Below are 24,471 nucleotides of genomic sequence, written 5' to 3'. Positions count from 1 at the left end.
ACCAATCGACCATCCATTCACTGGAGTGATTATGTTACCTCGCAGGACCAGGGAACATTCCTGTTTTGGACCTTTTAACTGTCTTTTGGACACATATAGCCCCAGTATAGTCGAACCTAGAACTTACACCTGCTTGTTCTAGCCAACCATCCACCCCTTCCCTACCACTCACCCAACAGCCCTCTCTCTCTTGTGCTGAATCCTTTCTTCATTGCCTTCACAGGCCTTTTTCTTCTACCCTTCATCAGGCACCTTGACGTTGCTCCATTCCTCCTTCTGCTCATTCTTTTCCCTTGTTCTCTAATAGCCTTCAGCTTCAACTCTGTCTAACTTCTGCATCACTGTTTAGCTTCCCCACCTCCATTGTCCACCCGCACCTCTCAAATAAGACACTCCCTTCCTCTAGGGATCTCCAACTTCAACAATCTCCCTTTGCCCCGGGCTCAACACCAGCTCCTCTCCCCACCTTGTATCACTTGCTTGCTTTTCTTCTGGAATGCACAATCCCTCTGCAACAAGTCTTTGTACATCAATGACCACTTCGACTCTTATCACTCTTAACATTCTCTCCTTGCTATCACATAAACCTGGCTTCTGCCTCATGACTCTACTACACTAGCAGCTCTCCACACTGACTCTGCTTCCTTTTCCAACTCTCCATGACTTGTTGGGAAAGGTGTCAGTGTGAGGTTCCTTCTAAATAAGGCCCCCAAAACTGTACCTCTTCCCCGTCTGATATCACCTCTTCCTCTTCAGAATAAGCCACGTTTCACCTCCTTCCTCCAACTCCCCCCACTGTTCTGGCTCTCTATTCACCCACTGGTCCTCTCAGTTCCTTCTTCCCTAATCTGAACCTTCTCCGACATTCACTCCCTACCGACATCACCATTTTCATGCTGTATTTATTAATTTATAATGCACCACAGCCCGCAGGCATCAGGGCGGACAAATATACAAAACATGTGATTTAGAAACAAGACAGAGAAAGGTCAGGTATTTATTCATAAAGAAGTGTTTTTACGCTTTTCCAGAAAGTGGTGTGTTTTTCTTCAGAACGCATGGATATTGGAAGATTGTTCCATGCATATGCTACTCTGAGAGAAAGGATTTACGTTTTCCTCGGACCCGTTTGGCACGTGGTACGGTGAGAAAATGTGCTGAGCCTGATCGCAGAGTCCTGTTGGGGATTGGTTGTGTCTGTAAGACTTTAACCGTTCCAACCTCTCTGCAGCAACCTGCCTTAAACTTAATTCCCGCAAATCTGACCACTCCCTCTACACCCTCAATGACCACCCTAGACTTTCTGGTGCAAACTCTCTTGACCTTGACTTTCTCTCTAACTCACTCTCCTCCTCTGACCTCTTCATTGACCCCTTTACGTCTGTTCACTACATTGGTCCCTCATATTCCCTCTTCAATAGCTAAGAGGAAATTCAGGCAGAACTCGCTTACTCCTTACCTCGATGATCTTAGAACCTGTCATGATGCCTACCCCCGGGGACCCAGACCAAGTCCAGCAACCCCGGAAGCAGGCATCAAGTTATTCCAAGCAAGCCCAACAACCCCTGCTAGGGCCTATTTGGGTGCAGTCCTGGCGTCTATGGTGCCAGACTCATATGGAGAGTCAGTCCTGGCCCCATAGGCGCCAGGCTCATAGATTAAAACTTACCTGATGCAGACCATGCTGCAAGAGCTCCAAGCCAAAGGAGGCTTGGAATGGACTACTTTACCTAGGGACTATGTTTTACTCGGGTGGGGCTGGGGAATACTTACCTGGGACTACTTTGGAGGCTATTTAAACCACGCCCGAAGAGCAGCACACGCTTCGTGTTATTCTGCATCCAGCAGCGTAACGCTCACCGAGCCTGCAAGTCTGCATCAAGTCTTCTGCTACGCCCGCCTCGAGTCTGGAGCTCCTGGAAAAAGGGAGAAAGAAGGAGAAAAGGTTAGAACAAGAGCAATACATTTGATCCTTACCTGTATTCTCGATCCATCACGCCTTCGAGCTGGAAGAAAGAAGTTATTTAATGCGCGTCGCCTCGCCTGCTGCAGCGCCGCGCTGTACTCACCAGCCTTCGCAGCATCTTCACATTCCACCGCATCCTTCTGCATGTTCCCGCCGCACTCCGGCACCTAAGGGGAAGACAAGAACAGCAAGTTGAGCCAAGGGAATACACAGAGTAAATATTAGTTACCCCCATAGACTTACCTGATTTTACCACCGGGGTATTATTCCTCTGCACGGGTCGGCAAGGCTTCCACTGAATCCTCGCCAAACCCCGCCCCCCTAAGGGGAAACAAAAGGACAGCAAGGTGAAACAAAGGGACAAACAAGGGGAACCCTCCTCACCACAATAGACTTACCTGATTTTACCGCCGGAGGCATTATTCCCTGAGACTTCGTACTTTCTCTCAGCACCTGAAAAAGGGAGAAAGCAAAAGGTTACATATTGACATTATTTTATCGAACTGTGTTGGATAATACAAATCCTTACCTGAATATTACCGGTTGCCACGAGGAACTCTTCGCTAGGGTCAAGCTGCAACCTGCAAGGAATCGGACAGAGTGAAAGTCAGACATTTGAACTCTTACGAACTACATACTTACGGCGTCTTGCCGGGAATCTCAGAGTCAATATTGTTCTGGAACTCACCAATTCCTTCGAGCCAGTGAAGCAACTGGTTATCTATGCGCCCCTGCGCTCAATGCAGGATGGAGAGCTCATCTTTCCAAACCATCAGAAGAATATTCCTACGGGCAAAGCAAACGAAGCTAGGTGGGCCAGTCCAGTCCGTCATCTCGGCACTACGCGTCACATTGGTGGAGACCGCAGCTGTCCAGTTCAGATCGACGCCCCTGTGGGAGCCAGGTGAGCGTAACAGAACCTCTCTCATGTCTCTCTCCCCTACTGATGCCTCTTCCTTTTTCTGAGTTTTACTATGCACCTATTACTCCATTTGACCAACACTATCCTGTTAACACATTCACACCTTCCCATTCCCGTCTTCAGCCTTCGATCACCTACAAAATTCAGACCCTCAGGGAACATAAATGTGGCATGACCTTGGTGCAGATTACGGACACCCTACCCTATTTCTAGCTTACAAAAATTCCCTTTCTGCCCTCACCTCTCCACTGTACTCTGCCAAATCGTCCTGCTACATACACAAAATCTGATCTTCACCCTCGCAATCACCCCAGCAAACATTTGTCTACCCTCCCAAGCTTTGCTCACACCTCCCAAGCCTAATATCCATCACCTCCTCACTTTCTGCTAATTATTTTGCTCACTATTTTTTCTCTAAAATCTCCCAAATGTGTCACTCACACAGCCATTCACTCTATCCCTCTGCAAACATTCTTCTATCCACCACCTCTCCCCTCACTTCTTCTACACTTGACTACTTCTCCCCTACCTCTCCTATTGAATTAGCACCCATCCTTTGCAGTGCCAACCCATCTTGTGCTCCCATCAACCCTTTTGCTCCCCACATAGCCAAAGACTTTGTCTCAATCACTTGACCAAATCTCTCTGAGCTCTATAAACTGTCTCTGCTGGATCCTTCCATGCCTCCTTCAAATCTACAACTGCCTTACCCCTATTGGAGAAACCCTGTGCTGACCCAAACATCCCAGAAAACTATTGCCCAGTTTGTCTCCTTCCCCATTTTTCACCGATCCTTGGGTGGGTGGTCTTCAACTGGATCACTTAGTACCTTAAGAATAATGACCTTGGAGATCCACTATGGTCTGGCTTCCATAGTGAACATTCCAAAGGGAATGCATTCATTAATGTCTCCAATTTTCTCTCTGATGCTCACTACTTTAAGCTCTCTTCTATACTCATTATTTTGCATATTTCTGCTGATTTAAACACTATTGATCACTCGTCACTCTCCGTGACCTGGGTTTCGCAATTCTGATATTGCCTGGATCACTTCCTAGCTGGAAGGTCGATCCTTTCAAATCTCTTGGAACTCGCACACCTCTGGCTCGACCCCTTACCCTGTTGGCATCCCCCAAGGATCACTTATTGTACTTCTGTACACCTGCCCACCCCCTGTACATGTCTGCCTAAGGAAGACTTATCTCTTGTTGTCCTTCCGTGCCTTCACCCCAGCCATTTGGGAACTGATCATGAGCTGTCACACTGCAATTCATCCCTTGATAGTTGTCTGCTGCCTCATGCTAAGGAGCTTGATAAATAGATGTAATCTTTCTCCCAGCTTCCATTGACATCACTACCCTCAACTCCACTGGAGCCCACTGCCCATCACAGGCAAAGCCAGCCTAAATATGGATCTTTTCCAAGCTCGGCTTAGAATGAACTTACTTGCTAAAGAGGGAGCTCCCACTGCCCTCTCCCAGATCCTCTTTGTGCTATTGAACATCCAACCTGAAATGCCACCACCATCTGTAAATGTGTTATTGTAAGTCATTTCTGATTGAAGTTGACATCCACGTTCTTCAAATAAATACAAATACAAACATATGGATAGGCAGAGTCACGCCATTTAAAGTTGTGCACTTGTTAAAAAAAAAACTAAGTTTGTTCATTCTATGAAATTGGTCAGATATGCTTTTTTTCAAACAGGAATTCCCTCCTACATAACAAAAATCCCTCCTTAATAAAGATTGCTGCTGCCAACCCATTGAATAGCGATTTTTCAAAAGTAGCGATCACATTCCATGGTCCTGTAAAAAGGCTTCAGGAAAGTCACAAAGAAAGGAGCATTCCAGACATTTAATAACTAGTTGCAGGCTGTAAATCCCCTTTGAGATAACCAAGAAAAACAATAGGGAAGTACTCACGTTTCAGCAAAGACATAGAGCATGGTGATACATTTTGGAGGCTGGGGAGGGTCCAGGTGATCGAGCCTGGCAATAGTATTGATGACGCCAAACATTACGGCTGCCTTCACCCAGTCGTACACCAGATTGAAGTAGGCCAAGCCAGCTGTGCAAATGTGAAACAAAAGGAAGTATTGTGAAGGTTCCCCAAAGCAACAACACAAGAATATTGGTATATCTTGGGCAGATCTGAGTCACTTCCACACAACTCTCGTTCTGACCACAGGATTGGGCTGCTCTGTACATCAACATGCCACTGATACCCAATTCTATCTTTATGTGTCTTCTTTGACTGATATACCCAGTCTAAGGGATCGTCTTGGTGGAATTGAGCACTTCCTTCTGCATCCATGAGAGTGCTGCGGATCTCTCCTTCCCTAGTTGTCATCTGCCTTGCTCTGTCTCACATCGCCTTTCAAAGCCCCCACAACCTTTCTTAGGGTTACCATTCATTTTGTCCCCTTCAGTGTTTTACTTTAGTTTCTAGCACAGTATTTATTGATTTATTTCTGGATTTTTTCTTCATATGTATCTACTGTTATTTTTTGTATATGTTTGTGTCAGGCGGAGCCGTTTGATATTATGCAGAGCACTGCTGCCTCTTGGGATGAAGGAACCCTCTGTGAAATGTTAAAATAAAGGCAATAGCAACAATAAATAAATAAAAATATCAATCAATCAATCAAATGTATTCCTGTCAGGGCCAGTCGAAGACTACATAAATCCTGAGAGTTAGCAGGAAGGAGTGCTGTACTTGGCCAAGCTTCTCGACTTCTCGCCTTTAGGTGACATAGTCATAGTTGGACTGGTGCCGGACCGTTCAGTAGAACCAGCAACATATTGTCCAGCTGCATGACATAACAGTCAAAATTGCAAACCTTAAGGACCAGATATGCACAGGCTTTTAAACCCCATATTGCTACAGGAAGGGGCACCAAGATCCTGGCTATGTCCCCTCAGAACCAAAAGAACATGTCTGCTCGGTCAGCCGAGGATCAGACAGACCTTTAAATACATAACTATTTTTCGCCTCTTGGGATCCCGGCCTCAGTTTTAAACGAAGACATCTGGTGGAACAGACTAATGTCAAGAGAAAAGACCAAATGGTCTATTGTGACAACAAAGCTTCTGACAATCGCATTTCACAAAATGAAGGAAAGTGTAACATAAAAGAGGGAAGGTCGAAACAAACAGAATAATCAACTTCCTTTCCATTACCATCTCCTTTCCATCGCGTATACTTCTAATTATATGAAGATCAATTCACAACATACCTACTCGTCTTTGTAAAAATCACAAGTTGATTATATGCAATTAAAAAAAAAAAAATACCATAACTCCTAGAAGTGTTCGAATCATGAGGCTTGTGTACATCACATGGGACATAAGAAATAAATTGCAATTAAAGAACACATCTCTGTCTTTGAGCAGATGTGTTCTTTTGCAGCAGAAGGTTACATACCCACCAAGAAGAAACTCTCTGTATAGGACATTCCCATGGTTACACCATTGAAACATATCAACAATTATTGATAATGCTGCGACCATTGGTGCTTTTGCACAAACTAAAATACATCTATTTAAGTAAGGGACTTAGAGTTTAGTTATTCGGAAGACACCCAGATGTAAGATAGCGTGCTGCTGTTTCCAAATATAGAAGTGATTCAAGGATAATATAAAAGAAGATGTGGAGCAGTCTATAAGGGGAGACCCACCTACTGACCAGTCGGAGAGACGGTTCACGAAATCCAAGTCGGAAGGTATGGTCAGGATGTAGAGGAAGTGGAAGAGCACATCCACCAGAATGATTACCCCCAGGTGGGCCATCGCTTGCATCCTGATGTCCCACATTTCATTCTCCTTGCGCTCCAGGTGGTTGGTGTTTATCTGTTTTGGAAAATCAAGGACAAGGAGGTGAGCAGCTTTGAGGCCCATACATTCAGGTGAGTTCATTAAAACAACCTCTATTGCCAATATCTTCCTACATGTACCTGAACCTGTCTCGGCTTAGGGAGGTCCACTGAATGCTCTTTATTATATGCCAGTAGAGGAGACAGAATGGCATGTCCAATGGTGGAGCACCACTTACAGGTCAAAATAGCCAAATAGTAGTATAATCAACCCGACCTTGACTACAACCGCCTCAACTGCATCCTGCCAACTACCTCAACTGCATCCTGCCAACTGCCTCAACTGCATCCTACTAAAAGACACAGCCTTCTTCCACCAAGTTATCCAAAAATCCCTCACCCAGACGGCCAGCAGGAAAGAGGCCGCTGGAACCCATCTTTCTGAACGAAAGCCACTGAGACGGCAACACATCAATGTCTGTGTCAAAAACCATTTACAGAAAAGCTGTGAAAACCACTGATAACAAAACAACTACACTCCATGACACTCTCTAAGCCCACCTTTCCAAAGCATTCTTCACATCACAAAGATGCGCAATAGAAAGCATGCCATTTCCAGGCTAGGTTTGCTCTGGAACTTGCAAAATGTGAATATCTCAGCTGAGACAAAACCGTTCTTGAAAGGCAAAACCAAACTTTTCTCAGTTTTCCTTGGGCACACTCTTTCAAGGCAGGTGCGATTTAAGGCGCTTCTGTTCACAGGCATGCACTACCGATATCTCTTCATTCATTGATCTATTCATGATGAATCTTATTTTGAGTTACATATAAAAACTGAAACGTTAATGGGAAGCATTTTGGAGACAAATCCTCCTGACCCCAAATATTATGGTCCCTTTTAGAAAGATCCTGATTGGATTCTCTGGTGGTGGTCAGCACTAACTACATCAACAGATTTTCCACTAGAGTAAATGTGCCAGACTCATATAGAAATCCATTGCATCTGTTTGGATCCGAAGCCCTTCTATAGAAGAGGGTTGCAGAGATCCTCATAGCCTTAAGCATGTGAGCATTAAGGGTTTGAACAGGAAATCAAGGAGGGAAGAGCTACTTACGAGAACTGGGTACACATATTATGTGATCAGAAATTGCATTGAATGCTCCATACAAAGCAATTGCTCTTAGGACTACTTTTTTGAAAGTCTGTGTAAATTGCACAGAGGGCACTACATCCCTGTGCACTTCCGTGCATGTAGTCACTACGATGCAATAATAATTTTCTATACGGCGTGCAACCAATGTACAGAAATCCAGGTGGGAACCTAGTTTCTGGGCGTTATTTGCACTGCACAGCTTAAACCATCATAAATGTTGCCCGCCATATACATACATGTCAGGAGACAGTGCACGGATTCCTATGGAGTCTGCAAGCTTTAAGCAGGTCGAAAAAACCGGCGGATTTAATAGGAATCAATAGCATCTCCACAAGCATCAATATTAGATGCAGACGGAGAAGATTGCAGATTTCTATGGTGCAGGAGATGGGGTGGCACATTCTCTCATTGCAAACCATAACCCTGCTCAGCCAAGAAAATCACTGAAAATATGACGCTTCATAAAAATAGAACGCGTAAATATTTTACGCAAGCTTTTTTACACATGCATTTTATGAACAGCCACATTTGAAGCAAGGCACTTACAGGTAACTTTGAGCAATGTTCTAGCCATTTCAATTATAGAAATCTTAGCAGAATGCACATGCCAGTGGATAAATTACTCGAGGCCTTTCTGTGCTCACTAAAGGAGTGACTGGGAGGAAGTGCTGCGCCATTCGCAGGGTGTCAAAGCCATCTTCATCTTCCGTCTCCAGCTGCTCCCACCTTCATCAGTTTCAAACACTAGAAGAGTGAGCACCTGAGGGCCAAATCAGAGTCCTTCGAGACTTCATCAGTCTCTGCCCATGGCAAGCTCCACTTTAAGAAAACCAAAACCTAAGTGCAGTTCTCACTTTTTCAAGTAGACCCATAATTTGAAATTTGACATGGGTCAGATAATGATCTGCAAACATGACTTAATCCCAAAATGGTTTCACGGTTTCATGCTACTTGCATGATCACTTAAACATTTCTGGAGCTCATTTCTCCTGCATGCACATTCAAGGGCCCTGTCATGAAGCTGAGCAGAATCAGTATAAGGTGGACACTGAAGTTAAGATTTAGGTGATATTGGTTTATTAAGCATCATCACACAAGGGGACCGACTGCAACTAGTGGGAATGCAACTCATTAATATTACTATTATCATCATTATTATTATTATTGCCAGGGTATTTTATTGAACAATATGATATCTTTACCTTAAAATCCAAACAATAAAGTGTCTGAATTCACTAAAAGCTCTGTGGTTCATGCTTCCCGATAGAGGGATCCGTCCTGCAATGTATTCTCACTCTTAGACCCTCAGAGTTTTGAGGGTTTGGGTGTCTGCACATTTCTTCTAGGCTCTTCGGTCCTTAGATTCTGTTCCCCTCTTCTCGTCCTTGACTCTTGGAGGCCCATTTGTCTGGGTCTCAAGCCCTGTGTCCACCTGTAAGTTAGGGCTGGGCAGTGACAGGAGTACGGGTTGGGCGAGATAAAAAAGAGGTGCAGAGTTTCCACCAATTGGCTGCCCATTTCTGCTGAGTCAGGCTCTGTTCTCCTCCTTCCAGTATTAGGCTCAGGCTCTAGTCTCCAACACCCTGTCTTTGTGTACATAGTTGATGGGCCCAAATGATTCTCTGATTCACTCTCCTTCTAGCCACCAAACTGCCTCTGGTGTTCCTCCTCTTCCCCACTCCACTCCTCACCTTTTCCCGTGTCACCAACGCCCCTTTGCTTGCCATCTCCTCCTCAGCCTTCACCACCTCTACCTTGATCTAGAACTGCTTTACCTCAACCCTTAAGCTACTCTTCTTCAGTCTTCACTTCCTCTCTTTCTCTCTTGCCCTCTGGCATCCTCTATCCAGCATCCTTTTCCCTGATCCATCGCAAACCCCTCCTCCTCCTCCTCCTTCTTCTTCTGCCTCAAACACAGTCCACCCTTCCTGTTCAGCTGTCTCCAAATCACCTCTCTCACATTCAACCCAGTGCATTGGACATGGTAGTGCAGGCCCACCATCTGGGACAACCCATGCTTATCTCTATTAAGGTATTCGGTGTAACAAAACTTGCAATGGGACGGGTCCATGGCCCTTCTCGTATTGCTGGCTGTCATCTTGCAAGGCATACTTTTGCACGCCCAGAGCAGTGCCACTCCAGTGGAGTTCCATGTCTTGCAGCTCCCACCTTTATTACTCCGATACGTATGTGGCTGTAAACCATGGAGGTTTCCTATGGCAAAGAGGCTCACACAGGTAGTTTGGTTGTGGTATTCAGCATTTTGCCTGCCGGTCTTGTGTTCTCCTTCTCCAAGTGCCTTTAAAGGCATTCTCCCGTTATAGGTATAGCCGTGTGGTGCCCGGTCCACCAGTGGTCCTGATACCGGGCAGTGTGAGTGGGACACCGGATGGTGAGACACTGTATCCCCTTCCCTGTAACACCTTTACCCCATCCTACCAGGTAGGATACTTAGGAACTCAACCACCCCACCCCCTTTTCCCAAAATGACCACTTTCTCACAGACAGCTCACTGTGAGAGAAAACAAGCTAACACCTGAACCGTATACCTGACATGTCCCAATACAATAGTCAGGAAGGGTCAGGCAATTACTGAATATTACACACACCTGACTTCCATGACAGTTCCCCACAGAATAAAAGGTGGACCATGAGAGCACACTCTGAGCAAGGCAAAGCACACGTGGAAGCAGCAGTTCCAAGATGGCAGTTTAATACAAGGTGAAAGACGGCAAGACCGAAGAGGATCACAAGGAGTGAAGTTCCCTTGACCTTTTCAATGAAAGACCGTTACTTTCAGGAATCTTTGAGAGTAGGAAACGTAAGACCAGGAATTAAGGTTGAAGAATCCTGCATTGTGTGTTGGAGGTACCCGGGGTTCTTCTGCGTCGATAGTCAAGGCGGGGAGAAGCGCTTGCTGCCGTGATACTGTCCTTGACTCCTACAATAAAGCAGCGCCAGTGAAGTCAGCACAGTCAGTGACTTGAGGGGACTGATACCAAACTGGTCTGTGTTGAAGCCAAGGTTGCAAGCAGCACCATTGTATAGTTAAAGCTGAAGCAAACAGTGGGCCTCATAACGAGTTGGGTGGTATCCTGGCACTATTACCACCGGTATACCGCCTGGGCTGACAGCATTACTGCCAACCGGTCTGGCGCTATTAGTGCCGAATCAAGGGTTTGGCGGTAATGGGTATTACCAATTCCCCAATGGGTCCATTGGAGCCAATGGGGCATTTTCGGCACAATTAGCATGCATGAATAGCGCTGCACTAATTGCGCCCAAAAATTCTAGCTAAGTTGGCGCATTTACCCCCAGCATAAAGCTGGGGGTAAATGCTGCCAGACTCGTGATTGGGTGGATCCTTAAATGTGGCGGTAATAGCGTTACTGCTGCATTTAAGGGCTACCGTCCAACTCATGATGAGGCCCAGTGTATTAAGTGTATGTGGTAATTGTGAGAAACCTGAAGGTGTCTCACCCACCAGTCCCTGGAGATCTGTCATCCAGGTGGCCATGACACAGCCATTGCTATTGGATCCAGTTCCTGGTGGTGGACTAGTGGGGGAGGATCATCTGGATGGGAGGTCTTCGGGGACTGGAAGTGGGACATCGACGGGCAAGACGCAGTAGCCCCTTCCTTCTAACCCCTTTTCCCCATTCTACCCCGTAGGATATCTACAAACTCTACCCCCCCCCTTTTCCAACACAAACACTTTCCTACAGCGTGACAGACAATGGATTAACACCAGAGCCATTTACCTGACCCGTCCCAACACAAGGGTCAGGCAGAGTCAGGCAATTGATAATAACATTGCACACCTGACGACCCTTTCCCTCCCCCAAAGGGATAAAAGGTGGCGCACGAAAGAACACTTTGAGCGAGGCCGAACGCACAAGGAAACAGCTACACTGGACCGGCAGTTCAAATGGAGGAGAAAGGCAGCGAGACCTGGAGGGATGACAAAGTGGGAACTGCCCTTGCCCTTTTTAACTCAAACCCGCAAAGCCTCCGAAAGAGAAATCATAAGGCCGGGAAGTCCAGCTGGCGTGTGGTGCGACAGGTGTCAATGGCACACACGGCTCCCCCATGCTGATAGCCAAAGTGGGAGCAAGCGCTTGCCGCCGTCCTTCAAGACAAGAAAACTCTGGCAGGTCAGCACAGCCGGTGAGTCGAAGAAGATAGACAGTAAAAGCGAACTGTGCTGGGCCGAAGGTTGCAAGAGGCGACCTTGTTGAACAAAGAACTTGTGTAAATGAACTTTACAGAACCCCCAGGAAAAAGTTCAGAAGCACAGTGGTCAGGTGTAGAAGGGAGCTCAGTCGACATACTCTAACTGAAGCCTTTTTTGGGTTATGTTTTTGTTTTGTTGCTTTGGAACCCAAGATGCCTTAAGAGAGGCCGGGAGAAGTGTCAAAGTGGTCCTACGAGAGTCGAGCAAAACTTCTCGTACACTCAAAAGTCTTTGACATATTGGAGAAAGGTGATTGAACTGTGAAAATGGCAAACGTGAACCCAACGGAGGGATGCCAAGCTGAAAGGCTGTGGGAAAGGCTGTACCGAACCCGATTAAGGGAGGCCAACATTGCAAGAGGGATCAGAACCCGGCTGAGGAGGATCCAAAGGGCAAAATAGAAATCACCCAACGTGAAAGATTATCAAAGGAATTTTTGTTTGTTTATTGTTTTTGGTTCAGCCGGCCTTCTAAGGCAAGAGACTTTGCAGGAAAGAGATATGGCCTCAGAAGGTCCTGGCATCATTGAATGGACCTGTAACCTCATGCTGGCACTTTTTCTCTCAATGGATTTTGGGTATTACCAATTGGGTTTTACTTATGCCTTCCCCTGAGGTTTCTCTGCAATATAAGGGTGTCATGATCTCTGCTTCCAAAAGATCAGGACTTGCCCGACTCCCTTGGAAGCAGACCCATAACCCCGGTTCCGAGTGCCAGCCAGTCCCAATTGGGACCTTTTGGACCCTGTCCTGGCGCCAGTGGCACCAGGCTCATAAAGATGCCCAGTCCCAGCGCTGGAAGCGCCGGGCTCATAATGCTTGGGTGGACTTACCTGCAGCAGACCATGCTGCTTACTTAACTGCCAGTTGAACCCCTGATCCTCTTCTGTTTGGGACTACTTTTCCTGTTGGGTGGGGCAGGAGCCACTCCCTAGGTTCAGAACACTGGAACTCTTCTGGAAAGCAGGAACTCTTTTCTTACCTAGGCGTGGCTGTGGAAGGAGACACCTAAGCACTACAGGAGGCTATTTAAACCACACCCGATGGATGAATCTTGCTTTGTGTTATTCTGCATTCTCTGCAGCAGAACGCTCATCGTGTCTTCTGCTTCTGATCCTGGGCCTAAGGGAACAAAGGCTTACCATCCTGGAATCCAGTCTTCAGCAGCACCTGTGAAGACAAAGAAAGAACAGGTTAGCACTACGGTCTTCAGTGGCAGCGCATCTCTTACCTGGTCCATCGGCTGTCACCAACGCCTCGCGCTGCATTCCGGCATCTGAAAGGCAAAGGCTTACCTACTCTTCGCATGCTCCGGAGGTCTTCGCACTGCATTCCGGCATCTGAAAGACAAAAGCTTACCAGCTCTTCGCACGCTCCGGAGGCCTTCGGCGCTGCATCCCGCATCTGAAAGACAAAAGAAGGTGCGTTTAAAGACATTGGGCAACTTTATTACTCACGTGCCATTACTCCTTCCCACACCGAATCCAGTGGGTATTCCAGCACCCTTCAGCTTCTCTAAAGCTCCGAACTTGTACCTGCAAGATAAAAGGGACAGTTAGTGCGCATCGTGAAGCAGGCTACAAGCGCTTACTTACGTGCTTCCAGGCGCTTCTATTCCTCACGCGGGTTCGATCCTCAACTCTCATCAGCCCGCCATCCGCCATCACCGGAACCCTGCAAAACAAGAGATATCATTACAAAAGACTTTTAAGACATTTGAAGTGCCCAGAACTTACCGTTCGTGCAGTTAACGACGGACAGCAGTCCTCTGAGGTCAAGAGGCCTGCACCCTTATCCAGTGAAGAAACTGGTTACGGCACCCTGCCCCGAGGCATATGGAGAGCTCGGCGTTCACTTACCTAAGGTGAGGGCGTTAACCTTTGGGGTTCTACAGGAGAAGAGAAAGGGAAGAGGAGAGAGGCACCCAATAACCCCAGTTCATTAATCCCATATTTTCTATCTGCAGACATCTTACTCTTCGAGTCAGACATACAGTGCACAGAGGTCCAGCCCAAAGAGCCAACCGTGTGTTACACATCACCTTTGAAGATACGGCAATCACCCAGTCAAGACTGGCGCCTCTGCGGGAATCAGGTGAGCGTTACAAAGGGTCCCTGTTTCAGAAAGAAAAAGGGATTTCTTTTTTCTTGGCCTTCTCCCTCAGGAATTATTTGCAAGAAAACCTCTGCCAGCATTGGGTCGTTTCATTTGGGAAAAGGCTAAGTCTGGAAGGATGGTGGGTGTATCTTCCACTTTGGCTCCGATTTTAAGTTTCTCATCGGCCTCCCAAATCATAAGTTACCTCTCAAAGTTTTCTCAGGCTCTATGTCTTCCTCAATACAGGGAAATAAAGCTTTCTCGAGTATTTCCTGTGCAAGCTTGTCCCCAGGATCTATCTAAAAAGGGGTTTCTCCATGATTTTGCAAGAGTACTTTTATGTGTCCCCTACAGTCATGATCTATAACTCCTGTAAGTGCATCCACACCAAATATTCAGGCTAAACTAGATTTTGGTGCCAGCCTAATGTAACAACCAGAGGGGGGTATTAGAACTGGTCAGTGGGAATCAGTCCTCTTTTCCCTGGACGGATGGTAGCCTCTCTACTACGGCATATATCAAAGCTGATAGGTTATTTTGTGGCGGTAGTGGGTTCTGAGGCTTGGTTACTAAGTTTCTGAAATATTAGGGTTCCCCAACTTGTTTCAATTGAGTTGTATCCCTACTTGAGGGAGGCACGGTATTACAAGTAGACACTGACACAAGAGCTGCATGTTTCAGAACCTTTATTGATGGTTTAAAAGGAGCTGGAAAACTCCTATTGTGCCCTAAAATTAAGATGGGGGTATTCTTGACCATCAAAACACAAAGAAAATATGGCCCTAGGCAGTCCCAGTCAAAATAAAATATTCTATATCAATAAACCTAATGCCTGCCCTGTTTCCAATAAATGCTTGCCCTGTTTCCAATACAATAAATGTGTAAAGGAAATGTGTAATGCAAAAAGGAAAATCAGTGTTCACAAGAAATGTCACTATGGCTGAGTAAACTTCCTTCCCCACGTTTTGTAGCACTGGGTAAGGTGGCACACTTGGACCTTCCGACACACTCTGGCTTTGGACACAAGGATGCAGTTTGTTTTGTGGACCAGGGCCACTTGGCCTTCCATGAAAACACACTAGTTTATCTGCTGGACCTCTAGGCTTTCTGTCACTCCAGCCTAGGTCACATTTTAGCTTCTAATACAGTTCAACAACATTTTGTTTCCTTCTGGTTACTACAATTCAGTGCAGGTTTCCCTCCGCCGGGCTCAAACCTTTCGATCACAATTTGTGGGGTTGCCTTCCCCAAGCTTCAATCACACCTTCATAGGCTCCTTCCATTGGGCTCAAGCCTCCTTTCACTCTCCTTCCACTGTCGAAGACTTTAAAAACTGCGAGGCTTTTGCTCTTACCTCGGCATGACCACTTCGACCGTCATTCCTCAAATGTCACTTTTTCTCTCCTACACCAAGGCCTCTTAGGAAATGTAGTTTTGAGGACAGTACTTATTTCAAAGTTCAAATATATCTCTAACATCCAGGTTTCTCTCTGCCGGGATCAAGCCTAACAGTTCAAAGACACCACTCACATCCAGGTTTCCCTCTGCCGGGATCAAACCCAACAACATTTCAACTCTTGCATCTCAGTTTCTTTGCCCGCCACTTCTACGGCATCAGACATTTCACAGAGACTGTTGATTGGGCAATCTTCTTGCGCCGGATCACTTTGCTACTTTATATCTTTATCTTACAGTTCCTTACAAAGCTTTGCTTTCTCTCGCGTCTTATCGGCACATGCGCAACCTTCATTTGTTGGATACTGTTGCCGCCAAGTTTAATTTAACACAGACTGGACTTTCATTGCTTTCATCAACTCACAGGCTGTGTTAATTCTTTTTCGTCTTTCGCGGCTTTGATCCTGAAGTCAAGGCTGATACCGCAACTGCTGCTGCACCTCCCAACCCTGCCGTTCAACCACGAGGGCGGCTGGTATCCTTGAAACACAAAAGAAGTTTGTCTCTTCTCTTTGGCTGGGCTTCCTTGCGCAACCTTCAAGGCCCTTCGGAGGTGACGATCTCTCACGAGGGTGTCCAAGGTTTCTCTGTTACTCTCAGGATCTCGAACAACATCGAGTTCATGTCAGATTAGTACTTCAGAAACTGAGGGAGAATCACTTAGTTGCGGAGTTGGAGAAAAATCTATTGCACCCTGAGACAGTGGAGTTTCTGAGGTTTGTGGTTTAACCCAAGGTACTGGAAATTTGCTCTAAGAAGGTTCAGGCTATGCACTGGCCTTCTCCAACTAAAGTGAAGTAGGTGCAGAGTTTCTTAGGCTTTTCAAATGTCTACCAGAGATTTATTGAAGGCTTCTCCCAAATAATCCCTCCCCCCCCCGATCACAAGACTTCTCAAGAAGAGAGGAAGGTTTGTCTGGAGTATGGAGACAGAGGATGTGTTTCAGACTCGCAAGGGTCGATTTATCTCAGGGCCAATTTGGCTTCACCCAGATTCTTCTAAGCTGTTTTTTGTGAAAGCTGACGCCTTAAACCTTGCCATGGGGGTGGTTTTATCCCAAAGACATGACATTACTGGCCAGTTGCATCCTGTTGCATATTATCCAATCATGGACCACAAAGCTTCTGGCTATTAAATCAGCTTTTGAAGATTGGGGTCACTATCTTAAGGGTGCAAGGCACACTGTAACAGTATTCACAGACCATTAAAATCTACTCTTTTTGAAGTCAGCCAAAACATTAACTCCGAGACAGCTGAGATGGTCATTGTTCTTTGTTGACTATGACTTTGTGGTGATGTTCAACAAGTCGGGGAGATTAAATGGGAAAGCTGAAACCTTGTCTCGCCAGTTTCCAGGTTGTGAGCAAGAAAAGGAATTAAACCCACAACCTTTGATAGCTTTGGGAACATTTTATTTTGGCTATAACTCATGGAGATGAGGCTCTTTTCAAAGAAATTCAAGAAAGCATGACACAAGAGCAGATGCAGTGTTCGGTGCGGCAAGACGCAGCCAGAAAGATTAAGGAAGCGTTGCCTTATCTGGATACAAAACTATTCCTTCCTTCTGAGAAACTTCGAGAGAAGGTTTTGAAGGAATGTCACAAGTCGGTTTTGACTGGACACCCTGGTTTCAGAAGACTCTGAAATTGGTTAGAAGGGTTTTTTGGTGGAATCCAATGCATGTGGATACTTTATATTTTGTAATGACTTGTGTGGTGTGTGCACAAGCAAATGCTCTTGTGCGGAGACCAGTTGGACTGTTGGAACCACTTCCTATTTTTTCTCATCCATTGCACACGATTTCTATGGATTTCATTGCAGATCACCCTAAAGACCAAACATGTTACGTGGTTTTGGTGGTGGTCTTACTAAGGAGGGACATTTTATTCCAATAAAAGGGGAGGTCATGGCTGAACATTTGGCGCAGAGCTTTTCTCAAGGCATTGTCCAGCTGCATGGGGTACCTATTCAAGTGATCTCAGATAGAGGGTCATAGTTTGCGTCAAAGTTTTGGACGGCCTTTTGCAAGAGTTTGGGGGTAGAAGTGAAGTTAACTTCGGATATGATCCAGAAACTAATGGTCAGATAGAACATGTGAACCAGGAATTGGAAAAGTATTTGGAATGCTATTTGTAAACTGGAGAAAGTTAGGTGGACTTTATTTGTGTAGCAGAGTTTGCTTACAATAATTCAATGAAGGATTCAAAATCCATGTCCCCTTTCTTTTGTAGTCGAGGGTTCCATCCACGATTGTTAAGAGAGCAGGTTGGAGAGTTGGTTGTCAAACCAGCAGTAGAAGAAAGGTTACAAGCCATGAGAGAGAATTTAGAGCGGGCAGTTAAGGCACTTCAAGTGAACAAGGCTAGTTACAAGAGATTTGCGGATGAAAAATGAAAACCCAGTCCTGTCTATAGTGTTGGAGACAGGGTATGTTATCTACGAGGCACTTGAGAATTAAGGGAAAGAAGAAATTCAGCCTGCTTTTTGTGGGTCCTTTTAAAGTGGAAGGGGTTATTAATCCTGCAGCTGTCAGATTAAAATTACCTGCTAATCTTAAAGAACATCCTAATTTCCATGTGAGTCAGCTAAAACCTGTGCAAGAGGGTACTAGATTAGGTACCCATCTGAACCCAGTCACCCTTGAGGATCTTTCAGAGGAATTTGAGGTTAGGTCTATACTTGACTCGAGGAGGGTCGGGGGAGGTTTCAATATTTAATCGATTGGAAGGCTTTCGGTCCTGAAGAACATTCTCGGGAGGCGGCTAATGATGTTCATGCTCCACAGTTAGTAGCAAGGTTTCACAGAAGGAATCCTTACAAGTCAGGGCTTGGGACAGGGCCTTGGAGAGGGGGTAGTCAGGTTTCATGGCAGATACAATGCAGAATAGTCATACAATCCACAATAGTCACCTGGTACTTAAAAGTCACTATGTATTTTAGTTATTTTGAACACAATAGTTATTATGCATCTTTAGAAGTAAAGTGGAGAAGAGAGAGTAGTAGAGAGGGGAATAGAAGTCATGAGTAGTGAGCAGTGAGAGAACATCAGAGGGACAGAAAAGGAAGAGGGAGAGAGGGCGAAAAAGTGAGAGGGTGGGAGGAAGGGAAGGGGCGACAGAGAGAAGATCGGGGTGAGGAATGCAAGGGCATCAGAGGGAAGAACAAGTGGAAGGCACCTATTTCACTATTAAAATCTAATGCTACACTTGTGGGACCCCTGGATAGGATCAATCTAGGAATTCCCAGAGGGAGACAGCTAGACACAGTGTTTGCCTTTAAGCCATCACAACCAGCCAGTCAGCTGTTCGACAGGAAGGGTTAGAGATCTCTAGTGATCCCAGGGTTTAGTGATGTCTGGGCTAGGGACGTGAGAGACGAGGAGATTGGAGATGAGAGAGAAAGAGAGAGAGAGAGAGAGCCAGAGTGAGAGAGAGGGTGGGGGGAGACTTGAACTGTCTTCAAGAGTTTGGGTGTTGTTGAGGCCCTCTGTGACAGAGATAGATACAATATGGACAGCAATAAGCAACACTGTCATTTCCATTACAAAAGGAGAACCTTACATTCAATAGGAGAGTAAGGCAAGACATGTTGTCTTCTTGGGTTGTTGGGAAAAAGCAAAGATGATACCTTCACACCCCTGCGAGGGATGGTTAACAAGGCCTCCATGTATCCCTCCATGGGCGTTTTAGCCAGCTCCAGCAATGCCGCCTTAGAGACTGTGTCCACTCCCAGTAGGTCATGGAGGAAAAGCGTGGGGGCATGGTATCTATCCAGAATACTGCAGCATGGAATAAGTAATTTTGTAGCTTCAAAATGATATGTTGCTGCACACATGTTTATTTTTACCAACATTTTGGGGACACATTGTTTTGTTGAGTTGAGGCTGTGAGAGAGTACAAGAGTGCAGGAGAGAGAGCAAGGGTGCAACCACAGAACAATTGGAAGTCTAACCAAGATTCTCAGGGCAACACACATATTTGGAAACAACTGCTTTCTTGTATGGTGAATATATACATGTTCACTATGTATGGAGCAACAAGGCTCTACTAAACCATGGGTGAGGCTAACTTTTTTTTAACTTCGTTTTTCATCTTTAGTAGTTGTTTTATTTGGATTGTTTTGCAAGCAAGTCATTTTCACTGTTGAACTTTTAAAGAAAATGTGTAGCATGAGGATTATTTGGGGATTTTGTATGTGATGTGAAACCTTCAGGCTAATGATGTAGCACAACTTCAAATAGGCATCTCTGGGTGAGTAAACAACACCATTGGTAGCCATATATTTTCATTAGTATCTTTTGAAAACTTTGGGTACAAAATTTAAATCTGTCAAGGATCAAAAATCCACAGTGAACATTTTAAATACTCCAATAAGAAAGCATAACAATAAATCAACCACCATACAAGACAGACATAGGATTACAACTGAGCAGACGCTTCTCAAAACACAACAGGATAGGCTGTGAACCGCAAAAGGCAAAAACGGACACAGATGAATGACCAAACATTAAAGTATGATCAATGCTGTGCTATTTTCTCTCCTTTCCGTCTACCCTTCCCTACACCGAGCCACATTATGTATTTTTGTGGGGTTGTGATTTACTTTTTTGCGAAGGGTACCCAGATTCTTTTTCCTCCCATCAGCCTTCCCCGATTCCCTGCACCATATTAGGACTTATTTCCTAGGTCTGATAATCAGGTGCTCCCCAATTTGTGATGCTCGTTTCAGAGACCAGCGAGTTCATCCAATTGCCTTTGTCTCTTCCCTTCTGTCTTCACCTACTGCTGCCAAGATGTTCTTTTTCACCATCTCAATAAATAATCAAAGCATGAACCTTGATGGGTTGAAGTAGCTCTTTATTTTTCTTATGGACAAAGCCACTACCGTCTGCTTATGACCCATAAACTCTGCCCAATAATGCTTCTCTTGTACAGCAGTAATATCTCTTCTTAACCACCATTGTCCCTTTAAAAGGTGCTTCTGTCACTCCCTTCTTCTTGTCCTCATAAAACATTTATTCTCCTCACACCAGCATTTTCCTTTTTTAAGCCCCTGTTTTTTCAACCTTCTTAGTTTTCCTCAACCTCATTTGGGTTTTGCACCCTGAACAGCTCTCTTGGATGTCATAATATCAACGTTTCTGATGCTGCCTGGCAAACCCGTTCACATTGCTATCCCTCCGCCAATGTATACAACTGATCTTACGATCACCAAAAATCCACACGTCAGTTCTCTACATGTTCTTTTTCTCTCTCTGTTATTCCCTCTTCTATTTCTTCCTCTAAAATTGAACAAGTCTCATATCGCAACAGTGCTATATGTATCCCCATCCCCCACTGCCTGTCTATTCATTGAACCAATGTCCTCCCATCATTCATTAATATAGTATATCTCACGACATTGTATTTTTAGGGAACAAAGGTCCAAATTACTTTATCTGTGGAATTTCCATATATGCACCATGGAGGAAACTCAGACCTTCCACAGAATACCTGTTGCACCCAATAAGCCCCAAAAGACTCTGCCACGGGAGACCACCTAACCACCAAAGGCCCTAAAGTATGGAACGACCTGGCTCTCAAGCTCAGGCAGGAAGAACTAAAGAAAGCATGCAAAGACTAAGGACCTAATTATTAGTAAGCCGCTTTCGATGTACCCACGTGTTACATATCCCAAGTGCTACCAAACCATAATTAGATTGTATTTTAAAAGTAGTTATTACCTTACTCATAGTGCTAATTGTCATATTTTATACCAATCTACTTTCTGCAGTGATTAGGCTGGTTCAAACACCTTTGGAATGGTGATGTAACTTCCCACATGTATGGTAACTGAGGATGCAGTAGTGCTACAGAGAATGGTTGCCATATCTTGCAGCACCATTCTATGTTGTACCTTTCCCTACCTTTGTCGGGCCTTCTTCTGAACATAGAAGTGGCAAGTTTTCAAGAGGCCCAATACATAACTCCATTGAATAAAACACTGCTTGGTAAGCATTGAATGTTATTGTATGCTGCCTCTAGAAATGGTACACAATGTTACAATCTTTATATACAACAGATTGATTATCCTAATATATTTTGTTGTATTTCCATACCTTATCAGGGGTCTGCAGCCTGGGCATTCCAGATGTTTTGGACTTCTCCCATGATTCCTCACTTTCGACCATGCTAGCTACAGCTGGCAGGGGTTGCAGTTCAGGCATCAGCAGAATCAAAAGACCGCAGGTCCCACCCACTCCCCAACACCACAGGAATATGCAGTTTTGTTGAACAAATAAAGAGTGCCAAAAACCACAAAATGTATGAACTCACCTGTACATGGAATCGGTCGAAGGTCATAATGGGTCCAAAGAAAAAAAATGGGAGGTAGAAGTTGTACTTCAGAAGCTCCAGGGGAGAATAGTTGCCCTCTTTCTTGTCGCAATTCTCCAGGGCAAAGCTCATGCAGCGCATGATGGTGAACCCGCTGCCCCCGCAAAACAGGATGTCTTGAAGGTCAAATGTTCCTGTGACGATGTCCGTCTGGAACACAAGAAAAGTGTATGTGTGGTATAAGTCAGTGCGCATCAGGATCATTGGCTTCTCTTGCACTCATGTAATAACACAATTGTGACACAGCTGAAGAGTGGTGATGAGCAAGGTCTCCCCTCTCATGCCTGAGCTGAGCACCTCTCATAAGGTAGGACTCTCTGCAAAAGCCATTTCCCAACCCTAAATTAGGTGAAGACACTGGTGCTCTGCATACGGCCTAAAACAGAGTCAGCCACCCACCGGGGCCCAGAGATTGTGATGAATTGGTTTCGACAGTAGTGCTGATCTTGATGCAGTGTTTGTACACGGTTATCCTTGTTGGATTGTCCCACAAAGCAGCAAAAGGCCACATAATCCAGAAGACATACAAGCTTAAGCCTTCACAGTATAAGGAATCATTCATGCACATCATCTTAACCCCTCATGACCAAAATCAAACTTTCAGTGGGCAAAGAAACTCTACTTTAACATAAGAAATCAATTCAGGAAAGGCAAGTTATATTTCCTGTTCTCCAATCAAACATGTCATGGAAATCTTTCATGAAGGAGGCTTATTGTGTTTAAATGCATATTGCGTTCTCCTTGGTGAAGTCGCTTCAATGTCATTGGACTGCTCCACATTCATCCCACAACCTCTACCTCTACCTGAAGTGGAAGTCTCTTGAGCTTTAGTCTGTCACTAGCCCCTCCTTTTAATTGTCTGTCACTCTTATTTTACGTATTTATTTTAACTATGACTTCTTTCAGCTAGCATTTTGTTTCCTTATGTGCCTTCTGGCCTCAGTTTTACTTTGTAATGTACTTCTCTCTTGCCCACTAAAATGATCTCTCCCTTTTCTACCTATGCCCTCATTTCCCCCCGTTTCCCCACTTCTTCTCCTCTACTGCCGCTCTCATTAACTTCCATTCCATTCACAAGCACTGGGTAAGGCTCGAGTCATCGGAACATGCTATCATTGGCACACTTCCCCACGACTATCACATTCACCGCCTCAACCCCCCTGATGCCTGCAGTGGCAGAGTTGGTATAATTTTTAGGAATGCTCCTTCTCTTTGCACTTTTCCTTTTCCAATGATCAAATCTTGCAAGATCCTCACTATCCAGCTGACTTTTCCCAATGCCCCCATTTTCCTCCTAGTTTGTGTATGGCGCCCTCCACCACCTGATCCCTGCTTCTCTGTGCTTTAGCCCAACCCGCTCTCCCTGTTACTTACACTCTGGTCCTTTGTGACTTTTATGTTTAAGAAGATTGCACTTGCCTCTCTTCTGCTAGTTCTCTTATTAACAACCTTTCAATTTTTGGACTCCCATAGCTCATTTCTGGGCTCACTTATGTTGCCGGATGCACCTTGGACCACATCTTTGGCTGCCCGTCTCTCATCTCGTCTCGGCTATGATCTCTGTCCCCTTTACCTAGACGAACAACATTACGGTCGCTTTTTCTCTGCTTTCCTCCTCTACAACCTCATCTCTTTCCATCAGCTAAAACCCATGCTCGGCTATGGAAAAAGTTATCTTCCAATATCCTGCAATGATCCCTCCCATAGGTTAAATCTCCAGATTCAGAAAGATGTCACCCTAATCAAACTGAATTATATATGGCATTCGTAGACTTGCAGAGAGCCTTTGATGAACTTCCCTGCCCAGAACTATGGGATAGATTGATTAGTATTGATATTCCTCATTCCCTGTTCAGCACAATAAAATATTTTCCTCACATAATGAGGCTTCTGTAATATGAGGCCTAGGAGGGGCAACAACTGCCACTATTAGATGAAGAAAGGTTTCGACAGGGGCTGTGTTTTGGCACGGACCCTGTTTAGCCTCTATAGCAATGTTGTTATAGCGATCCTCCAGATGGTTTTAACCGACACCCGGCTACTAGGCAGTGCATATCCTACCCTTCTGTTCGCAGATGATGCAGTATTGATCTCCTTGACGCTGGCAGGGCTAAAAAAAAAAAGCAGTTGGATGTATTTGTTGCCGTCTGTGAAAATGAGGGCCTATTGGTTAATAAATCTAAAACCAAAACAATGGTATTTAAGCCAGTAATGAAGAAGCAAATCAAGGTAAGTTTACAAATTGGTGATAGTGCCGTTAATAGTACCGTCAAATTAATTTTACTACTTGGGGATCAAATTTAAAGACACAGGCAAATGGGCCATACAGGTGGATAGGTCTAATATAACACTAAGTATATGTAGTGCAGATACAATTACATTACAGAACATGCAGAAGGTGCAGTCAAGCCGGACCTTAATATCTATGAATTGCAAGCAATAGAAGCTGCACCATA

General features: G+C 45.1%; 1 protein-coding gene across 1 annotated transcript in view; it reads right to left on the bottom strand.

The window, feature by feature from the left end:
* HHATL (hedgehog acyltransferase like) overlaps positions 1–24,471 on the bottom strand; it is a 360,457-nt gene that overhangs the window by 69,178 nt on the left and 266,808 nt on the right. Inside the window, exons 6-8 of the mRNA XM_069647763.1 lie at positions 21,956–22,165; positions 6,568–6,739; positions 4,814–4,958 (exon numbers count right to left, since the gene is read on the bottom strand). Coding sequence (XP_069503864.1) covers positions 4,814–4,958; positions 6,568–6,739; positions 21,956–22,165 — 527 coding nt within the window. The remainder of the gene's footprint in view (positions 1–4,813; positions 4,959–6,567; positions 6,740–21,955; positions 22,166–24,471) is intronic.

The sequence above is a fragment of the Ambystoma mexicanum genome, chromosome 2q, assembly GCF_040938575.1.
Source record: "Ambystoma mexicanum isolate Mex_15411 chromosome 2q, UKY_AmexF1_1, whole genome shotgun sequence".
NCBI classification, from domain to species: Eukaryota; Metazoa; Chordata; class Amphibia; order Caudata; family Ambystomatidae; genus Ambystoma; species Ambystoma mexicanum.
This window is presented reverse-complemented; position numbering and strand designations above follow the sequence as displayed.